Raw genomic sequence first — 20,115 nt, forward strand, 5'->3', positions numbered from 1 at the left:
TAATTGTACGAAAAATAAAAGTACAAATGGAAAAGAGCCGTTAAAAGCATTATCTTCATTAATATATCGTAACAATTATATAAATGTCTATTTTTATTAATCCAACATTATTAAATGAACAATATAATTTAAGGTAAAAATAAAATCATACTCTTTTAGTCGGAATATTTAATTATTCCTATTTTCTACATTTTTTTTAGTTCCAAAGTTAGTAAAGTTCTTAAGCGACGTCGCATTCTCCGCCAAATAATGTGGTAAATCACGGCATTTTAATTAGTCAGCACGCACAAAATTGTTAGAGAAGATTGACACAGTGAAACGTGAATCAATCAACGACAATAAAGTCGAAGGGTCGAACCTTGACTTGACCGTCGCGTGGCGGCGTAATGCGAAACTGCTTCCGCTGTTTCTCCGGTTCCTTATAGGACTCGAAGAATTTGAACTTGTTCGTAATTTCCGACGTTTCTACGTGGACCTCCTCGGTCGTGTCTGAGCTGCGCACCACATCGTCTGAGACTTGACGGCCCATGAACGCCTTTCTCGCAAACGTTTCGGAAGTTATCATTACTAGACGTTATTGACGTTGCGTGTGCGTTTTGCGAGAAACCTCACGCATCTCTCGTTTAAAAACAAGATACGCTTGCTTTCGAATAGCGAGCAATATCGCATAATAAGTAACAATATAACAGTCCATAATAAAAAATATGTTTTCCTTACTTCGAGTAGAAATTACATGAAATAAGTACAATTTTTATTTAATTATTTGAAATTAATTTTAAAATTAATTTTTAAGTCACACAACTTATAAAATATAAAAGTTTTATGTCGTAATTTTAGCAGACAAATTCATGTCTCGATGATTTCAAAGATGAATCGTGAAACTCGATTTAATAAAATAAATATGTACAATAAAGAAATTGAACTTACGTCACGTGCACGTCGTGGAGTTTCGGTTGGCGTTTTTGGATGGACTGGCGTCACGGGACGTCCTGTTTTCGCTGCAGAGGCGTCCAGTTCCAAAAAGAGCGACCGTGACTTCCTGCTGATACCTGTGTGGCGTGACCAACATAGATTATCATAAATCACCCGTAACTTTAAACTGTCAATTAGCACAGGTGATACTTTCACTCTGCGCGATTCGACAACTCATAACGGTCTATTTCTGCTCGGAACAAAAATAATTTCTCATACAAAGCCGCTGAATAATAATAAATATGACCTCTTAACACAGTCTTCTATTCTGTAGAGAGTTTTTGCGCGCAGCATCTCATATATTATAAGGAATACTAGGTTGCTTTCTTTTGAGTTTTTCTCGAAGGAGCTCTCAATGAGCGCAGATGTAAATATTAATATTTACAATTTTTAAGAATCCTTAATTTTTTAATAAAAATTATTAAGTGCCTTTATTCGTTAGCAACTACGGATAACTATTTATAGCTTTGAAGCGCGGAACGACACAAACAACGAAAACACCTGTTACATCTTTGATTGCGACTGGACTCTCCTTATTATGCATTTTCAGGACAGTCACGTAATTCCTCTCCATTCCTATGTTCGTGATCGTAACGTGGCAAATATTCGATCAGACATTTCATCAGTCGAATCTATTTCAAGTTACCATCTCGGCGTTTATGTCTTTTCGCAATTCCTCTAAGTCTTCGGAACTCGCAAGTCACTTAATTGCTGAAAGTCCATTTCGTACCTGCTGCGATCACCTCCTCGTCGGCTTTCTCCGGTTTCGGTTTACTGTCAGTTTCATCGTCCGAGGCCGCGATTGGCTCGCCCCGTTCGAATCTCTCTTTGAGGGAACGAGCGTGGGCAGTCGAGTGCTGGATCTCCTCCGCCGCGTTTATCTTCGTAACGCGGTCGCTTCCGGCTACCGCCTGTTGATACATCTCCTTCATTTTACCCTGTTTACCCTGCAAATTAGAGAAAGAGAGAAATTAATGGCGCATTAGTTAAGAGCAATGTAAAGGGAAAATTATCTACAGTATTTAAAGAGCAGGTTTCTCCGAGGAAAAAAACTTGCCAAGAAGCGTTGCGCAAGAAACGTGCACAGCTGTTCTCTGACAGTTCAATTTATATTTTTACGATGTTACACGCGCAATAATAATAAAAAAGAGACAACTACCTATGTTAATATCAAAACCGTTATAAACTTTTTTTTCATATCGTTAATCTATCATAAGATAATAATAACGAAACTTACAGTCTTATTCTAATATTTTTCTCTATGGTTTCACAATGATAAATTACCAAGAATAATCGCGAGCGGATTCCTGCGATTTCTTCCTTCCTAGCCTCGCGCTGAACCTCGCGCCTTCCCTGTTGGCTGGTGGTCTCCCAACGATTCTTGATGTCGTCCATCTTAGAAAAACTGATCGGTCGTTCGCGCGTGGTGCGTTTTGACTTTACGATTTCGGTTTCCACTTCTAAAACGTCAAAGAAATAGATACGATTACAATACACTTTAACACAAAAGAAATTTTTATCAGTGGAAGAATAAAATAACTCAAATTTAAGTTGAAAAATTCAACTAACATGTATTCAACAGGTCTAGTAAATTTGTAGATTTTAATATTAGTAGTATTTTCTTGTTGACTTTACCTTCGGTTTCCTCCGTCTCCGCTTCGTCCTCACTTTCGCTGGATTCCTCGTAGGGTATGCCATTGAGAGATTCGTCCGCTACACCAATGTCCATGCCTTTTGCCTGAAATCTGGATGAGAAAAACGTGCACAGTACTTACGGACACTCCGCACGGACGGACTCGCGCTATTACGCTTGTTATAACATATTTACTCCGTGTTTTCTCGAGTTTCAAGTTACGAGAAGGAAACTGCTGACTGCTGAATACCACGAAACCTCACCCGTACCGGCTATACGTTAATCCGCAGACGAAGCAGATTAATAAAATTATCAACAAATATTCGAATTAATAATCGTTACGGTATAAATCTCAAAATTTTTTAATGTTTTTTTTTTTACATAAATACTCCTTATAAAAAAAATCATAAAGTCATAATACCTTTAGAACAATATATTTATACAAGTGACAAAGAACGATTTCGCGATTATCGCTAGCAGCTATTAGTTATTACTTATTATAAATGTTTTTTTTCTTATACATTTTAATTACGCTCTTTTAGTCTAATTCTTCACGTAAAAAATAAACGCGATGGTAATTACGTTCTTCGCCATTACCGAGAAACGCCAATCCGGCGAAATTACAGGCTCATTATTGTATGTCTTCTGCAGAAGCAAATCTGTGTCACGATATATCATGTTTTAAAATTATTATCGCGGGGAGAACCGTATATTACCGAAGAAAGATGCGGCTTCACTTGAATATCTACTTAATATCTAGATATATGCGAAAGTATAGTCAGCTAAATCTTAAAGATTTCTTTTATTACAATGGTTTACAGTGTTTATACACCGTAAGGAATGCATTCCAAAAAAATATATCACGGATTACTCACTTGGCCAGTTTGCTGAGAATACTCGGCGATCTCTTGACGGCGATCTGTGACGGCGATCGTTCGATCTCATTGGCGTTCTCCGTGCTGGCTTTCTCGAAAACCTGGAAGCGCGACTTGACGTTCAGGCTTGAGAGTTCCTCGAGTCCCAGATCGGGTTTGTCGGAAGCTGAAAATCAGAAGGAGATGTTCTAACTCGCGTCGCTGTTCAAACATTTCAACACGCTCTCTCTCTCTTTCTCTCTGACGGTAAACTTGTTAGACCACTCGGGAACGACGATTCGCGGAAAAAGCAAGGTTGCACACACGACACGAAAATTCTGAAAAGCGTCGAAGATAACGAAGAGGCATCAGTCTCGCTAAAAGAGACTCGTGTCAGGGAGAGAAAATCGAAAACCGATCGTCCCGATATGATAACGTTTCCAGGTCAAGCACGAGCCACAGCGTTCGGTTTCAAACATCGATCACGTTACGGGCTTTTACAAACTTCTTACATTCTTCCCATGAACGTCGCGCCGCATACCACTACGACGAGATACCACCCGGTTGTTCGCTTCTCCGGTGTTTGGCTCTCAAGAACCATCAGTATATCGTATATATAACGTAATAATTTTACGATATATAATGTAAATGCTGATATCGCACATGATGTAGTGCGAAAGACGTTTACGTCCCTCATGGGAAATTTGTATAAATAGTATCTATTTCTTCATTTCAATAATTTTGAACTATACTGTATACGACTCTCATATATTAGCGATAAATTTTTTAAAGGCTTAGTTAAATGAGATGAGAAAGACACATAGGCAGGCACAATACATATTAAAATATACAAAGGTAATTTTATACGTGAGTTTAATGTGCGTGGACTGTTAAGAGTATTAACACTGTCACTAGCCATGAATGGTATTGGCCATCATTTTTTCATGCAGACAAAAAATTAATTTTAATATCAAGAGCGGAATTATAATTACATTATACAGTAATTCTGTGGAATGCGTCAGTAACTCATGTCGCCCCGTAGGTCCCGAGAAAAACATGCCGACTAATGAAACGCCCGGCGTCAATAATGATTCGTGTCCCGTTTTATTAATCGGCACGCCAATGCGGGACACGTTATACGCGATTCGATGCACAGATAAATTTTCGATTCAGCAGCCAATCAAACGGTTAAAAAGCCACTCGGCAAAATCGGAGTACACTCCGAGAGCGTTAGGAGCAATCGCCAGAATCGCGTTCCACGCCACTCACACACGTCGAACGTTGTTTGTTGCTGTTGTTACCTCTGACCACATCGGGCGGCAACTCTTTCGGCTCGTTCTCCCGTATGATCAGCTCCGGCTTTCGAGGTCGCACTGCGGAGTTCACAAGACAACTCTTTGTCGCATTAACGATACCTCTCATTCTCTCCGCGCGCGCGCGGACGCTTGCGCGCGTAATTATACGGGGGGGAAGAGAAGAGAAGAGAACTGTAATTCTAGCCCCTATGCTAAGGGGCTTAACAAACTGGGTCTCAGACGACCCACCGACGGCACTCGAGCCTCCTAAGTTATGCTGGCACATTAAAACAGCATTACACTGTATACCTAGATTTCTTGTACATACTATTGTCTTCATTATATGAAGAACCGAGCCATATTTCTTACATTTATCTCTACATCAAGGATGCAATTTTACTTCTAATTGCCTATAGTTGTATACATTCATTCTCTGACGTATATATATCGCGCTCTTAAAATAAAACGAGGAGTATACGTATATAATTATGACGAGCACCGTTGGAATTAATCAAGTGCGCCGTTAATCTCGACGCGAAAGAAATTTACGACCGATGACGCCGAGAGAGCGAATTTTATCTCTTCCAGTTTTCCCGTTGAAGCGTATTCGTGCGTCTTTATGCCTTCTCTTTAATACGTGCCGACCGAGGGTCGGCAGAGACTCGCTTTGTCCGCACAAAGTTCACCTCAGCCGAGAGATTAGAGGCGAGATGGAGTCGACGCGGTGGAATCGACGGTCGGCCGTTTAAGCGTTCGGCGTTAAGATTTAACGAGTAATTCGTAAAGACGATCCTTTTAAGCAGATTAGCGGCTGTAGCGCACGCCGGTATGCGTACGCGTACACGGTATTGCGCGGGATGGTAATCATCTTACCGGGCTGGTCGGACTCCTCGACCGGTTTCGGTTGGAAGAGCTCCTTGAAATGTGGCTTACAGTAGAGCGTGCTCTCGTGGCTCTCATAATTGTCTACATTGAGCTGCTTGCTGCACTGCACGCACCGGAAGCAATTCTTGTGCCAGACCAGACCCTCGGCCTTTGTCTGCTCCATTTGGAACACGACCTTGCCGCAGCTGCGACAATTCGTATTCGCATCGGCATTCTGGCCCACCTGCAATGCACCAGTGCGCCAATTAATTAGCACCTTCGCGACTTTCACTCTCCTTCCCCTACGAAGAAGCGAGCGGACGATATCTCTAGATCCGTCCTAGATTAAACGTGCGCCTTACGCAACACTCGAAATTTAACTGCCGAATTTAAACGCGATTTTAATTTAGAAAGGAAATAAAAGATTTTGTGAAATATATTTTGTTATTGGATGTGGAGTAATTTCATTAATGTCGTTAATTTAGTTTCTTCAAGTTACTTATTGTAAGTATCACAAATTACGATCGTTAAATAAATATTGTAGCAACAAATGCTTCGAGTTTAATAAGTAAAATAAAGAAAGACTTACGGCATTCAGCTGCTGTTGGACTTTCGCCGCATCGACCGAACGTACGTGAAGAACTGTCTTCTTCGTAAGAGCGTCGAATTTGTTAAAGCTTGATTTCTGTAAATACAAACAATAGTGATATCAGATAATAAGTACTACGAGTCAAGAAGTTGAGAAAGAAGGAGGAAAAGAGAAGAAGATGCGAAAGTACGTTCCGCAGACATTTTCTCTAGCACTATCAACGGAGCAAGAACATTGTATTCTTCGGCAACCCTTTACTGTGAAAATAAAATAGCAAGCAGAAATAAGAGAAAAAATAAACAGACAAATCACCACCGTGCACAAATGGAGAACGTGCAAAATAGTTAAGGATTGTTCGCACGTATGATTGAGAAATAATTTTGATCAAAAAAAGGCAGTATTATTAAATAAATATTTAATAATACAACATTGTAAATTCCATTTTCGCACGTTCGTACGATTTCTGATTTGCACGAAAGTGGCATTTTCCGAGAAGAGATACACAGGTCGTACAAAGGTCTGAAAACGGGCAAAATCAATCGCAAACTAAGAAAGCGCAGCACATATTTCTCTTTCTGAAAGAGCAACAAAAGCAATAAAAGACCAAAGAAAAACTCGGGTCAAACCTCTGTACGAGCCGACCTTATCACGCTAAAGGTTCTATATCTGCCTCTTCCTCGTCGGGGTCTTACCTCGAGCTTCGGCCTCTCGCATGCCCGATCCTTGTCCTTACCCTCGTCCGTTAAGCTTGCCAAACTACAGTAGGAAGCCCTCTGTTCCCCCCCAGGGGGTCGATTTCAGTGATTGTCAATTTTAGGGTTTCGCATGCCGGGAGGAGAGCACGTAGCGTCGCGCAATAATGAGAAGAAATGGACCGCGGGTTAGTACGGTTCGGTGTAAAAACAGACACACAGGCCGGTAAGCCGGTTATCGTATCTCAGAGGACGCAGCAGTTAGCAACATTCCGCATTTTACGGTGCTGTCGAACGACGCTGCCGGAAGTCGCGATCTGCGCATTGACAGAGGTATCCTTCAACGCGGATTGAAGACGAGCGTGCGTTCACGGAGGTGGAGAGACGACGACGGTGCCTGGGGCTAATATTTACTTTCGAGAAGTATCAATTTGTTTCCTTTTTCCAAGCCAGCGTTCCACCGTACACACTCGGCAAAACGTATGCATTATGTTCTCGAGCGGCGAGTACGCGGCAGAAGGCGATTTTCCGCGAAGAATCGTCGGGGCCGGTTGCCGTACGTCTTTAATATCGCGGCGCGCAATATTAAAGACATCTGCTACGCGAAGCACAGCGTTGCTAATCGGTCTTTCCCTAATGCGATTGAATATACTGCATTCGCAGCCTGTTTCCCGCGTTGAATTATTTACGATTTCTTGCGAAGAAGCTTTAAAAAAAAAAAAGGAATCTTTCTTTAGCGTGGCAAACAAGAAAGTACGCTACTTTTGGCTCGCGTGGTATATACGCGTGAAGCGTTTTAATCGCTGATCGAAGCCTTGCCAACTGCTGCGTCGGACAAACCGAGGGAAAGGGGAACGAACAAAACGAAACGGACAAAGGACAACATTGGAAGTAGCACGGAATTATCCGTTGAATCACCTCGAGCGATCATCTCGCGTCACGAATTCACTCTTTATCTCGAATTGGCTTTGCTTTTGACACCGTCACGCGTTATCAAGTGCATCAGAACGCATTCTTCGGCACAATCGTGAATGTTTAGTCGGTCAACAGTACCGATCCTTTCACGCAAATGCCTCGTTAATGCGATATTTCCATGCGGTATATAATGTTAATAATCAAATTATTGTATTACGTTTTTAGTAATTATTGAAAAAGAAAGAATTTTAATTTAAAATATCATCAATTCTGTGATTTTTGTTCATGAAATTGAAGCAAAACTTGTCAACACACGTTAAAATGAAAAATATCGCACTTTAAACGCCGTTATTCAAATTCTAGAATCTTGATTTAATTAAAAAATATCAATGACTCGTTCATTATTTATTTATACATGCCATGCTTAATATTAATTGTCTATTATTTTCTGCTTGTTTCGTCTCAGAAACGATTACAATTGTGTCTCAATTTTTGTTTCAACTAATTTGCCTCAATTTTGCGTATTCAAAATAAAAGTTTTGGCAGTTCAGCGAGCGTTCATGGTTTCGATTCGTTAATTCGCGACTCGCGAAGAGATCCGACCCACATTTCCCGTTTCTCTCTCCATATTCGCGCTCGCGACCGAAAACGCGAAAAAGCGTATATAAAATTCTATAAGGTGCACGTATCTCGAACGCTTCAAGATGTCCATCCCTCATCTCAGCGGGAGGCTAAGTCGCCACGTGAAAATCCCGATAGGTATAGTCGCGTGACCGATAATACGGAGCAAAAGAAACTCGTAATCGACATCCGGACCCTGGCGTTTCCTCGTAATCGGCTGAAGTAGGGCAAATAAGTAGTCTGTTATTATCAAGTCGGCCCTTCCATAAATGGAGAGACGGCATTCGCGGCGGCGCGTGACGGTAAACTACTCCGGCATACGTGCCGGCGAGTTCTCAGAGTGCGTAGCGGTGTACTTGACCGAGCGTTTATTCCGAAGAATGTTATTCGAATATTTTTACCAAGATTACATTTTACGCTTTTCCTACATTTTTTTTCTATCAATAAAATTTTCGAAAACAATTGTCATTTTTCCGCGGACGATCACGGCAACACGAACGTTATAAGTATATGTACTGGTCGAACGCAACGTCGAGTTGCCTCGAACGTTGCGTTTGCCTCGCTTTATATATTCGCGATTAATGCAAGCACGGTAAATGCGTAATCGGCCGCCTCCAGGTACCGTATAGGATAGAGAACAATTACACCGCCCACCCCGAGAGGCTCCATAGATCGTTACTCCCGAGTATAGAAATTGCCGATCGCGAACTTTGATAAAATTCTAGTTTCATTAGACCGGGCTTTATCCAACGTTATATTCCATTCGCTCGACTGACTCCAATGTTGTCCGTGCCGTTTACGAGAGGTACTTACGAGGGCCTTGACCGACACCCTGGCGAAGACGGGTGCGTCTCTGCTGAACCGCGAGTAACCCTGCTCACATACTCTCAGATCACCCATCGACCTCGCCTTCTACGATCGGGGCGAGAGAGCGTCAACGAGAATACAAATTAGCGGTGAGTCGTTTCGAGAGACGCGAGCTCTGTGAAATATCGATCGCAAAGCGATAACGGAGCCGTGTCTTATCAAAGAAAGATTCGCGATAATCGACGTTAGAGGTTCTTGAAAAGTCGCCGATAAAAATACGATACCGCATTACTGCACGCGATTTCTCGAAGTCCTTAATTTTTAATTGCCACGAGACTTCGTAATATCGTTTGATGTAACATTAATTGAAATAACGAGGCTGCGCTTTATCGAAAGTGAACTTTATTATCACGCGTAAGAAGATAAAAATACCTTCGGCAGAAAATATTTATGCTATTATTAGAAATTTGTGTCACAGAACTCGCGCTCCAGATGCGATTAGTATACTATCGGGATGTTTGTTTGCTTGGAATTAATGTAATATTGTCGCCACAAATTATGAAGCAAATATCGAAAGTGGCTCATGCAATAACAAAGGTTACGAAGATGCGTTTCTCATTCCCGTCATACACGCCGGAAATTAATTTGCAACAACGTTAATAGGCATTCGCATGCTTGCAAATTTTGTCTAAGCGGCGATAATTGACCTTCTTACTTTACTACCATGAAAGAAATTGCAAACGAATAAGAATGCTAATTGTTAAAATTTGCAAAATAATGCAAACTATGAATGGAAATTTATTCATATACGCATATCTGTCGAGAAAACGCGGCTTCTGTTCTTCGAAATAACTATTCATAAAAAAATCTATCTTCTATCTTCGAAAAAATTTTCATCATTTTCTCAAATATAATTGTAAGATTATTATTTCTCATTGCGTGAAAAAAGATTTTTAATTTAAATTAGAAATAAACATTAGCCAAAATTTGCACGACTGTTATAACATCACTTTCAACTACATCGACCAGGAAAACAACAAACACGAGAGGCATTCGCGATGCGTGTGCGTGTGTTTCTGCACGAATTAGTACAATATTAGTACAAACCTCCTCGGTTTCCATCGCGTGGCTCGCTTTCCCGAAGGTCGCCTGATCGCCGTCGCTCATGTTCGAGATGTCGCCAAAGCTGCGACACTGTTAGTGACAAAATATGTATCTGACAAATGTATCGGCTATTAACGAAGCGGATTTTGCGGGCGTAAGCGTATACGTTATTATTAAATCGGTATCTCATCGATCGTGAAAAACCGAGGCCGTCTTTCCGACTCTCTCTATACGTGCATGGTGGGAGAAAGACCACGACGGAGAGTAATTGACGACACTATCCGGCGTGTGTTTCTTCACGTGTGTGTCTCGTTTCACTGCAAACGCGATCGAGCCGGGCTACATGGTTATTACTTACTAATTGCTTGATGGATACGCCAGTCGCGATCCGCTCCCTGCGCAACTTCTCCTGATCGCTACGACTCGTCTCCGAGACATAGTTCTGTGTCTGCATGCGCAAAAAGAAGAAGAACAAAAATGCAGGCGGGTCAGTATAGCATGCATTATGCGGGTACATTCGGGGCATTTTTATACGCGGTCTTACGCGATCGCGAGATTACAATTACGCGCGGTGTAAATTTTCGCGGGATATTTATCTCATTAAAATGATACGTTAATACCGATCGTCACACGTGTAATTCGCTCGAATTTGCTTCAACGGGGAAAATATACTTCTTCACCTCGTGAAATGGATACGAAATGTGCCCCGTCGTATATCAACTTTGTTACACTTACTCCAATAAAAGCGCGAATTTTAGCGTTCGCTGGGTCACGCTCGCGCGACAGCAAAGTTACGCACGCAATTCTCGAAAGTAACAACGTAATTTCGTCGGCGAGCTTAATCAAACAGCGCCGGTAACGTTTAATTGCTTAATGGAGCGATTGTACGCCTGCTGCGCCCGCCGTTAATTATTTAGAACCGCGCGCTAGCCGTTCTCTCGCATCTAGTGGATCACGAGGTGAGTGGCCGGAATGGGATAAATCTCTCTATTCGCCCCGTCTATTCATCTCGTCGGCCGAGAAACGAAGTCAGACGAAAATGGTACTTGCATCTCGCATAAATGCTATACGCGTGAAACAGCTCGTCGTCGCTGGGAAACAGAGCTGTGCCGAGAGAAGTGAGGGAAACTGAGAAGAAAAAGGAATGTCTGAGAAACACACAGGGCGTTCCGCAAGATCTGTCTTAAATGTCAAAAGTGCTCCTTACACGTTGAATTCTATGTTAACTCCCTGATAATTTAAACGTGAGCCATATCATACCAAAGATTTAATTTCCAAAGAGCGTAATGTATCATTAATAAAATTGGATTGAGGCCAAAGGTTGAGAATTAAATTACGTTCCGAACTGTAATTATATATGGAGTAAATAATTTGTGATTAATTTCTCAGATACGTACGCTTCAGCGCAACTTACCAGTGACTTAACATTGACGTTCGATAAATCGTCCTCGTCGGAAAAATCGATCATCTCCGAATGCGATCGCCGAGTGCCCGTATGCATGCTTGCGTCTCGTAAGCTACAGTTCTGATGGAAAAACAAAAGAAACACGAACACACTGAGCATGCAACTGCATGAGAGATTAATAAGCTGCGTCTACGCTATAACTTGCGCCGAGCCGTTAGTCGCGTATAATAATCAAAGTACGATAATCATAGGCAGAAATAAAATTATTACACGCACCACGCTCGAATTTCCACATTTCGTTCACGACGCATTCTGAACAATTCGACTTTCAGAAATGCACTCAAAGAGACACTTCAATATCCCTCTATCGTTTACAAATTTTTTTGATCGATCGATATTTATTTTATCTCGCATTAACGGATATATCAAGCTTTTTTTATAGAAATATATATAATTTGCTACACGATCTCGTCCGCACAGACGTCCGCGCGTAACTGGATATTATACAGAAACGTATTAACTCAAATAAAGCAGAGATATCGCACATTTCAAACGTAATCTATATTTACACGATAAACACTGTAATACGTTAATGGACAAATGTGATAATAACATAATGATAGGCATGGACTTAACGTTTCTCTTCTTCGTTTAGCCAATTGGAGTGTCAAATATATTATTTAATAAAATATAATATCCAATCATCTTTTTTTTTCTACCGACGTTAACATCATAAAGGAACATTCTCGGAACGGAAGTAAAAGCTCCACTGTGTAGCTTGTTAGCTGTAATTGCGCGCGCGGAGGACGAGCCCCGCAAAAAGGAAACGTCGCAATCTCGATCGATATCGTCCGCGCTCCACTTAATAGGCGTTTCGATATCGGTCGCGATCGCGTATCAGATCCCCCGATTCCGAGAAGAGTGTCAGACGGTAGAAAACTCGCTCCTATCGGTGCCGGACAAAATCCGGAAAAGCCGGCGGCATGCATGCAGATGAGATACCAAAAGTGCGAGCTTCCGGTTTTCACCAACGCGATGTCGCTTTTACCGGGCACAAAGTGATAATTAGCGTGATAATCGGTTCCGCGCACCGTGATTTCGTACCCGCGCATCTCGCACACATGTCGGAGTATACCGTCCTCAATTATGCGTCTTCCGAGAGTAGCGGCCGGTAACCGGCGTTCACTGGATGAAAAGTCGCGGTTGACACATATACGTCTTGCCGATGATCAATACAGAACGTAGCAAATTAGTAGATACGGTACAGTCGCGCGACGCAGGATGTGTCCCAGAACAAATTGTCGATTTTGTTCAGCGATCCTTTTACCAATCTGATAAATCGTTTTCAACGGAAAAGACCGATAACAACGACGGGGCTTCCACAACGTGTCTCTAATAGTCCAATTCTTTCGATTAATATGGAGTTTAATTCGACGGAAACTTTTCAATTTGACATACCCTATGAAATGTTCATCCGGGCGAGAGCGACGCTACAACGATTAGAGAACCACGTATACCGGTGAAAGGATAGCTGCGGGACATCCCGCGCGCGCACACGTGCGCGTCTATCAAAACGAGATTTATAACTCACCACGGAGATGTTCTCCTTCTCGAGATCGCTCTTCTTGCTCTTCTTGGTTTTCTTTGTGCGCGGCGTAAGGTTCGGCGAGGTGGCATCGTTTCCAGCGACGCCCTCGATCTTCTTCTTCTTCGTTTTGGTCCCGCCCTTCGAGGAGGTCACCACGGCGGAACTTGTGGTCACCGTTTCCTCGCGGCTCTCGCTCTGCGACGGGAAAGAGAAAAGAAATACATGTAAGTACGTTAAACTGGAAAAATTTTTTATACAACGCCGGCGTCAAGATCTCCCGCGTCTAAAACGATTAAAATGGACGCTCAGGTGATTTCTCCATGATAGGAGTGTCTCTTTTGCGAACTGACGTGGGCGAGCACGCGGGTCTTCAGGAAAGGAATACAGACGCCGGAGAACTAGATTTCAGCGTGCGCCATTGTGCCGCTGCACACTGGGACTCAATGGTCTTTATTGCGCACGCCGGGATAGGTGAAACGCGGTCTCTGCGGTCCGACACGGAAGTTTACGTTCCCTTAACGAACATGATTTGCAAGCAATAATATCGATTTCACGGTGCGGTAACGCGATATTCCCGTCGAATGTAAAAGTACGGCAGCGAAGAGAGTAACATTAGCGCGCTCCATCAGGTTATCTTCGCCTTTCTGACGTTCAGCCGACGTTCTTCACTGTGGAAGATAAATCTTCATCGTCTTTTCACGCGCAAAAGAATTTTTGCGAGATCTATTTCCCGTTCGACGCGCGCGTAAAACCTCGGTTATTAAACTGTTATGGATTAAACATGTGGAAAACGAGAGCCAGATTGATGTAAATCAGAAAGCGTGCTGAAAAAGTAATAAATTAAGTCGCATGGGTTTTGCTAACGACACGGTCGATCAAGTTTTCGACAATTTCACGGTAAAATAAAAATTGATCGTTTCCTTTTACGTTACGAAACAGATTGCCGCTCCAAAATCCGTTCCGACACATCGCGCACTTCATTCCCGTTTCGTTTCCAACGCTCGGAATCATTCTCGTCATTCGAAACGTACGTGAGCGTGCATAACGCGATCATCCGCACGTTAGAAAGGCAAGATTTCAAACGGAATATTTGTTTAACCGCGCACGGCTTCGTCCGCGAGCGAAACTATAGCCCCGATATCGCACGCGGCAATTAAAACGTCGTTCGCCTACGTGATTCTCGGCCCGACTCATAATTGTCCGGCTGGTAATAATCCGTGCCTCGCGTTTATGATAACGCGATATGAGGTAACGGAATAATTACCAGGAAAATAATGCGAGACACGAGTGCGAACGAAGAATGAGAAATGGTGGATTGTAAAAATTGGAATTACAAATTAGAGAAGCGAAAAACGTGTTTTCTTCCAGCGTCTTCGTCAAGCACTTGGCTTAACTTCAATCCGTTCGGAACGCGAAAGCAACGGCACGTTTCGAGCGCGAGTATCGGAGACAACTGATAAGAGCGGAGTTTTTCATGGCCCCAACGATTTATACGCGATGGCGTAATTGCTCGATAGGTATGGCCGTCCGACAAGGAAGATTTCCGATAAGCCGCGCGCGCGGAAAGCAATATTCCGGAACGGAATATGAGCTATATGCGAGCGTAGCGCAATGCGCGACATAATGCGCACCGACGCAATCTCGACGTTTGACTATTAATTATCCAGCGTCGGGCAATCGGCACGACGCGATTACGTCACTATCCAAAATTAACAAATGCAAACGATAATTAGATGAAAAATATAAAGGCCGAATATGCTAAATAATTTTTATTCGGAATGCTCCGAATAAGTCGAAGATATTTTATTAATTAAATTAGATGAATCCTTTCGACGAATGTCTACGATCAAAGAATTTTAAAACGACTTTGCGCGAAACGTGCTCTGCAAATCACTTGAGAATAATCCTGGCACACTTCCCAATTCTCTCTCAAGGTCCTTCCGAACAATTGGAGCTCGTAACAATTTTCTCTGCGACCACCGGCAGTTTACGGCACTCCAGCCATACTTACACACTCTCCATCCAATAGCACAAAAGCGAAGTTTCGAGTCTACGCTACCTCGATTATATTCGCCTTGTCTCGAGAAACCGGAAGACGGTCGCTTCCGACGCGTTCTTCACGGCACTTTGCCGAGAACTTTCTCGTGAAAGCAATCCCGATCACATCACCACCAGTTCCACAGCTTATATCACTCCAAACACACACGGCCCGGACCTTTTTCCTGCGGATTTATCCGAGCAGCCTCTAGCACCGGCACCGGCCACGCACTCAGAATGACGAACGCGCGTCCACCTTGGCAACGGGGTCGACGAAAGCCGACGAAGGCCAGAAGGAGAAAGAAAGAGCCGCCGGAGCTTCGAGCGCGAACGAGATGGTCGGCGACCAAAGAGCGAGAGTGGGAGCAACGTGGAAAGAAAGACAGAGAGAAAGAGGGAGGGAGAGGGAGAAGGAGAAAGAAATAAGAAGAATACAAGGAGAGACTGAAGGAAAAAAAGGCGAATGTTCTTGTTCAACGACCGTGTCGTCTGGTGCGCACACCTCCCCCGCTCGCACTCAGGTTTATCGCGACCCTGGGCACACCAGTGGATGGATCAAGCCGATCGTCGTCCAGGTCGTACCTGATCGATGATCATCCTCGAGCTCGCTCCTCGGGACGTGAACGAAACAACCGCGCTGCGTGGCGCCGCAGAGATGTCTGAGGTGCCGTGGCTTCTTCCTCCGCCGAGGAGAGCGTTGCGTCTCGTAACGGGTTCAGGAAACTCGATGCTCTCCAAAGCGTGGCACGCAGCGCGCCGCGGCGCCGACGATTGGCCGTTTCCACCGGGCACGTGGAGCCGGTTGGCCAGGTAAGAGAACTTGGGTTTCTGCTGCTCGCCGAGCAGAACCGTGGCCGTGGCCGAGGAATGTTCCAGGGGGAAGCGGCCGACGAGGATCGTTGGACGCCGTTAAGAGGTTGCGCGTGGCGTACAAGATCGACTTTGACGCGACCTCGATCTTGGTCAGCCCTTAAACCAGCGACATCTGGGCGAGTGGCCTTGGCAGCCTCGCTCTCCGAGGGAGCTCGATTAATTTTTCTTAATATCGCAAATAATATAGTTTCAAGATCTAATTTTCCAGGCACGAGTCGACGTCGAGTATAAGATAATTGTTTACGCGGATATATGATCGCTGATTTGTTCCGTTTTAAATTCTTTCCGCCGTTCACCATGCCGGCAGTAAAATTAATCACGAAAAACGGCCATTATATCTCTTCTTAAATCTACGCCGTATTTACAGATAATGAAGGTAGAAACCGCAAGGAAGTAAATGGCTTACAGATATAATTATCAAGCTCAGCAGACTGCCCGGAATACGGAACGTAGTTTTAAGAGACTGTTGCCAATTAAGGATTAAACAGCGTCTCGAGCTTTTAGGGGAATTAAGTGTCCTCCCTTTCAGTTTCGAGTGCCACGAATGCCGTGCCGTCGCGTTACAAGCGCGCGAGTTGATACGAAATTCATGGCGATAAGTCGGCTTCCGTTGTGACTGCGGGTCTCGCATTTGCATGAGATTTGTAGCGTGAGCGATCGTCACGCGCTGCTGATCGTATAGAAGGGTGTACCTTCGAGGGTATCGAGGAGATAAAGGTAGATAATACACGTTCGCGTTTTGCGAGTAATGAGTTGTTGCGAAAGGCACGTCAAGTAACGTCGAGAGATAGTGATTGCGCATAAATACCATACGCGAAAATAGATGGACACAATATCGTAAGAAAGAGGAGAATCAATTATTAAACTCTCATTCGGACTCGTATTTGTTCTTGATTATTCGAGATACAAGGGTCGGAAGGTTCGAATCGAATCGAATAAATCGACAATGTTGACGTATATTCCTTTAGCGCGATTTGCGCTGCTATAAATAGTAAGAGGGACATAAATTCACTAAACTTGGCGCATCGATACCGCGGATTATGCGAGTACCCGCGGGCACTCGCGAGAATCCCTTACCTGGAGGCTTCGGCTGTTAAGAGGAAAAAAAAAAGGATAAACGAGATTAATCGCCCCTAACGTGTAAAAACATGCGTAGGAGTTACATAGAGCGATGGCGCAATTAGTCTTGCAGAAACTGCTAGGAGGATCGGATCCACAATGTGCTCGCAGGAATTATCCGACGCAAGCAACAACCTGAACGCTGTTAAGTTATAACGCTTGTATTTCTCTTGCGCAACGTGCGGAATATGAGTGCGCCCGAGAGAGGCGCGATTTCTACGCCGAACGTTTCGCAGCTTTACGTCACAAGCGCGAAGCAACCCTATCGATATCGAGGTACGTAAATTATATAATCTGAATTATGTGTAAAGTCAGAACTTTACGACGTTATTTGGAATTATATACACCGCGGGGATTTCGGCAATTCTAATGATAAGCAATACCACACAAGAAACGATTAATTTTTTTAAGGGCTGCGCAACGACGTCACTCGCGACGTTGGCAAAAACGCAGCAAATCAAGCATTAATTATTTCGATGAGTCGTAAGAACAATTGTTACTCCTACCTGTACGAACGAGTGCGACGACTCGAAGGAAAGTGCTCGTGCTCTCATTCGAGGCTGTGAATTTTCTCAACGCTTCATGAGAAATGTTACACGATGTTGTACACGTCATCGTCACGAACCTCACGGTAGTCGGTGTCGGTAATGACATATCGTTAATTAATTGAAAATAGTCGCGAGTGCGAGGTTTCGATTTATGCAGACGCGAAAACGAGACCCTATACCCTATCGGTTTTTTTTTTTTTCGAGTCTTTCCTTCGGGCCGGTTTCTCCGTCGCAGGCAATCCGAGTTAATTCACGAAAAAAGCACACTTACGTCGCAGGCGTTAGAAACATCGCTCGTCTCCGTCTCGTCCGGGGTGGCCAGGGGCGCGCGGGGGGACGAGGGTGCGAGGCAATCGTCTTGCTTCCCCTCGTTGTCGCCCCACGTCGCGTCGTTAACGTCACCGCCGCGTTCCGCCGCGGTCGGCACGTCTCTTTCGTCCGGCGATTTCGTGGCCTCCTCGACCGTGGTCCACGAGTCGAGATTCCCGATCTGCCCGGCGACGAGCTGCCTCGTCTCCGAGAAGATCGTCACGCTCGTGTCCGACACCACGACCTCGGTCTTCTCGATGAAGGTCGAGTCCGACGCCGAGAACTCGCTCGAGGACTCGTCCACCGGATTCTGCGTGTCCTCCGCGACGGGACACTCCGGCGAACTTTCGTTCTCCAGGATCGATTCCGACGATGCCTGATGCGATTCGGTGATCTCCGACGTCACCACGATCTGCGGTGTCTCGTGATCGGATTCCTCGTTCAGCACGCGGCGTTCCGTGTCGAGGAATTCCTGCGTGCTGGCCGTCTCCGCGGACATCTCGGACTGGCTGATGACGCCGTCGTCGGAGAGACGGGAGTCCTCCAGCTTCGAGTCGGCCTCTTCGAGCGTTTCGGAGGGCGACGATTTGTCCCGGCGGATCAGCGACCCCGGAATCTCCTCTTCCTCGACACGAGGGTCTCCGTAGGAATCATTAAGTATGTCGATATGTTCGTTTGTGGAAGATTCTTCGTTCGTCGACGGGGATTTCTGCTCCTCGAGGCTTCGATCCTGCGAATAAGGCGCCTCGTCGAAGTTGTCGGAGAACTGACCGGCCTGCTGGCCGTCTGAAAGTGGCGCCTGCTCGATCCACGTGTCCGGAACATCGACGTCCGCGTTCTTCCTTTCCTGCTCGACATCGGTGCGAAGCAGATCCGTGTCATCTGCCATCTTCTGCACCAGTTCCTCCTCCCGTTGGTACTTGTCCACGGGACAACTCGCGGGAATCGGGAAAGATTGGGAGCTCGGTCCGTCTACGAGATCGCTCGTGACATTGCTAGAATCTGGATCATCCGTGGGAGGTACGACTTCCTTGACGATCGCCCGACACTCGCTGTCGTTGCTAACGTCGACGACTTCGTCGCGGCTCGACTCCTGATCGCTTTCGTTCGTTTTCTGAATAATTATCGGCGCAACGCCGGCTTCCGGCTGCTCGACGAACGCCTGATCATCTTCCTCGTCGTGGAAGCGCACCGGTTCTGGCTTCACGACCTCGACGTCGACGTGTGGAGACACATGACCGTTTCGATGGCCGTACGGTTCCTCGATCAAGGAATAATGTTCGCTCTCGGCCGCTATGAACCCCGCGTTAACGTCGACGGGATCCTGCCGGCGGTCCAGGACGATCCTCTTGATCGTCTCCGGTTGGGTGACGACATTCTCGGTTTCCTCGACGGCTTCGTCGTCGGTGCTGCTCGAGCAGATCCTCAGCGCCAGCTCGCTTTCTATCAACTCCTGCAGGCTCTTGTCGTCGCCCTCGAGCTCGTTACGCGTATTGTTTGTGAGTACAAGATCGTCGTCGTCGTCGCACAACGAGATTAGTTGGGTGTTACTCGCGGTTAGATCATCCAAATCAATCAAACCGTTGTTAGACTGAACACCGCACACCTCGCTCTTCTTGCTACTTACTACATTGATCGACTTCTTCGTCGCCACCTCCGCCATCGTGGTTCCTCGTGCGATCACACCGTGGATACCTGGAAGGAGTTTTCGATCGTTTTAGATCAAGGAGATTAGGATCATTTAGAATGTAATTTAAAATGCGCATTTTAATACACTTAAGCGGCGCTGAGGCGCAAACCAGAGACACCTCTTGAAAAATGTTAATGCGATAATCTTATTAATTTCTTTTATATTTCAATACTTTAATACTTTTATAAGAAATAAATTGG

At 44.6% G+C, this 20,115-nt stretch overlaps 1 protein-coding gene across 2 annotated transcripts in view; it reads right to left on the reverse strand.

The window, feature by feature from the left end:
- LOC139809120 (uncharacterized) overlaps positions 1-19,903 on the reverse strand; it is a 32,618-nt gene extending 12,715 nt beyond the window's left edge. The window contains exons 1-16 of one of the 2 annotated variants that reach the window (XM_071771793.1): positions 18,188-19,903; positions 13,343-13,534; positions 11,761-11,871; positions 10,705-10,794; positions 10,350-10,436; positions 9,249-9,347; positions 6,900-6,980; positions 6,208-6,303; positions 5,628-5,862; positions 4,761-4,832; positions 3,481-3,646; positions 2,608-2,717; positions 2,257-2,432; positions 1,703-1,919; positions 928-1,049; positions 359-535 (exon numbers count right to left, since the gene is read on the reverse strand). In XM_071771793.1, coding sequence (XP_071627894.1) covers positions 359-535; positions 928-1,049; positions 1,703-1,919; positions 2,257-2,432; positions 2,608-2,717; positions 3,481-3,646; positions 4,761-4,832; positions 5,628-5,862; positions 6,208-6,303; positions 6,900-6,980; positions 9,249-9,347; positions 10,350-10,436; positions 10,705-10,794; positions 11,761-11,871; positions 13,343-13,534; positions 18,188-19,888 — 3,732 coding nt within the window. In that variant the 5' untranslated portion in view covers positions 19,889-19,903. The remainder of the gene's footprint in view (positions 1-358; positions 536-927; positions 1,050-1,702; positions 1,920-2,256; positions 2,433-2,607; positions 2,718-3,480; positions 3,647-4,760; positions 4,833-5,627; positions 5,863-6,207; positions 6,304-6,899; positions 6,981-9,248; positions 9,348-10,349; positions 10,437-10,704; positions 10,795-11,760; positions 11,872-13,342; positions 13,535-18,187) is intronic. The other variant, XM_071771792.1, reaches the window with a different exon arrangement.
- Between the last annotated feature and the right edge of the window lie 212 nt (positions 19,904-20,115).

The sequence above is a fragment of the Temnothorax longispinosus genome, chromosome 2 (genome assembly GCF_030848805.1).
Source record: "Temnothorax longispinosus isolate EJ_2023e chromosome 2, Tlon_JGU_v1, whole genome shotgun sequence".
Lineage (NCBI taxonomy): Eukaryota > Metazoa > Arthropoda > Insecta > Hymenoptera > Formicidae > Temnothorax > Temnothorax longispinosus.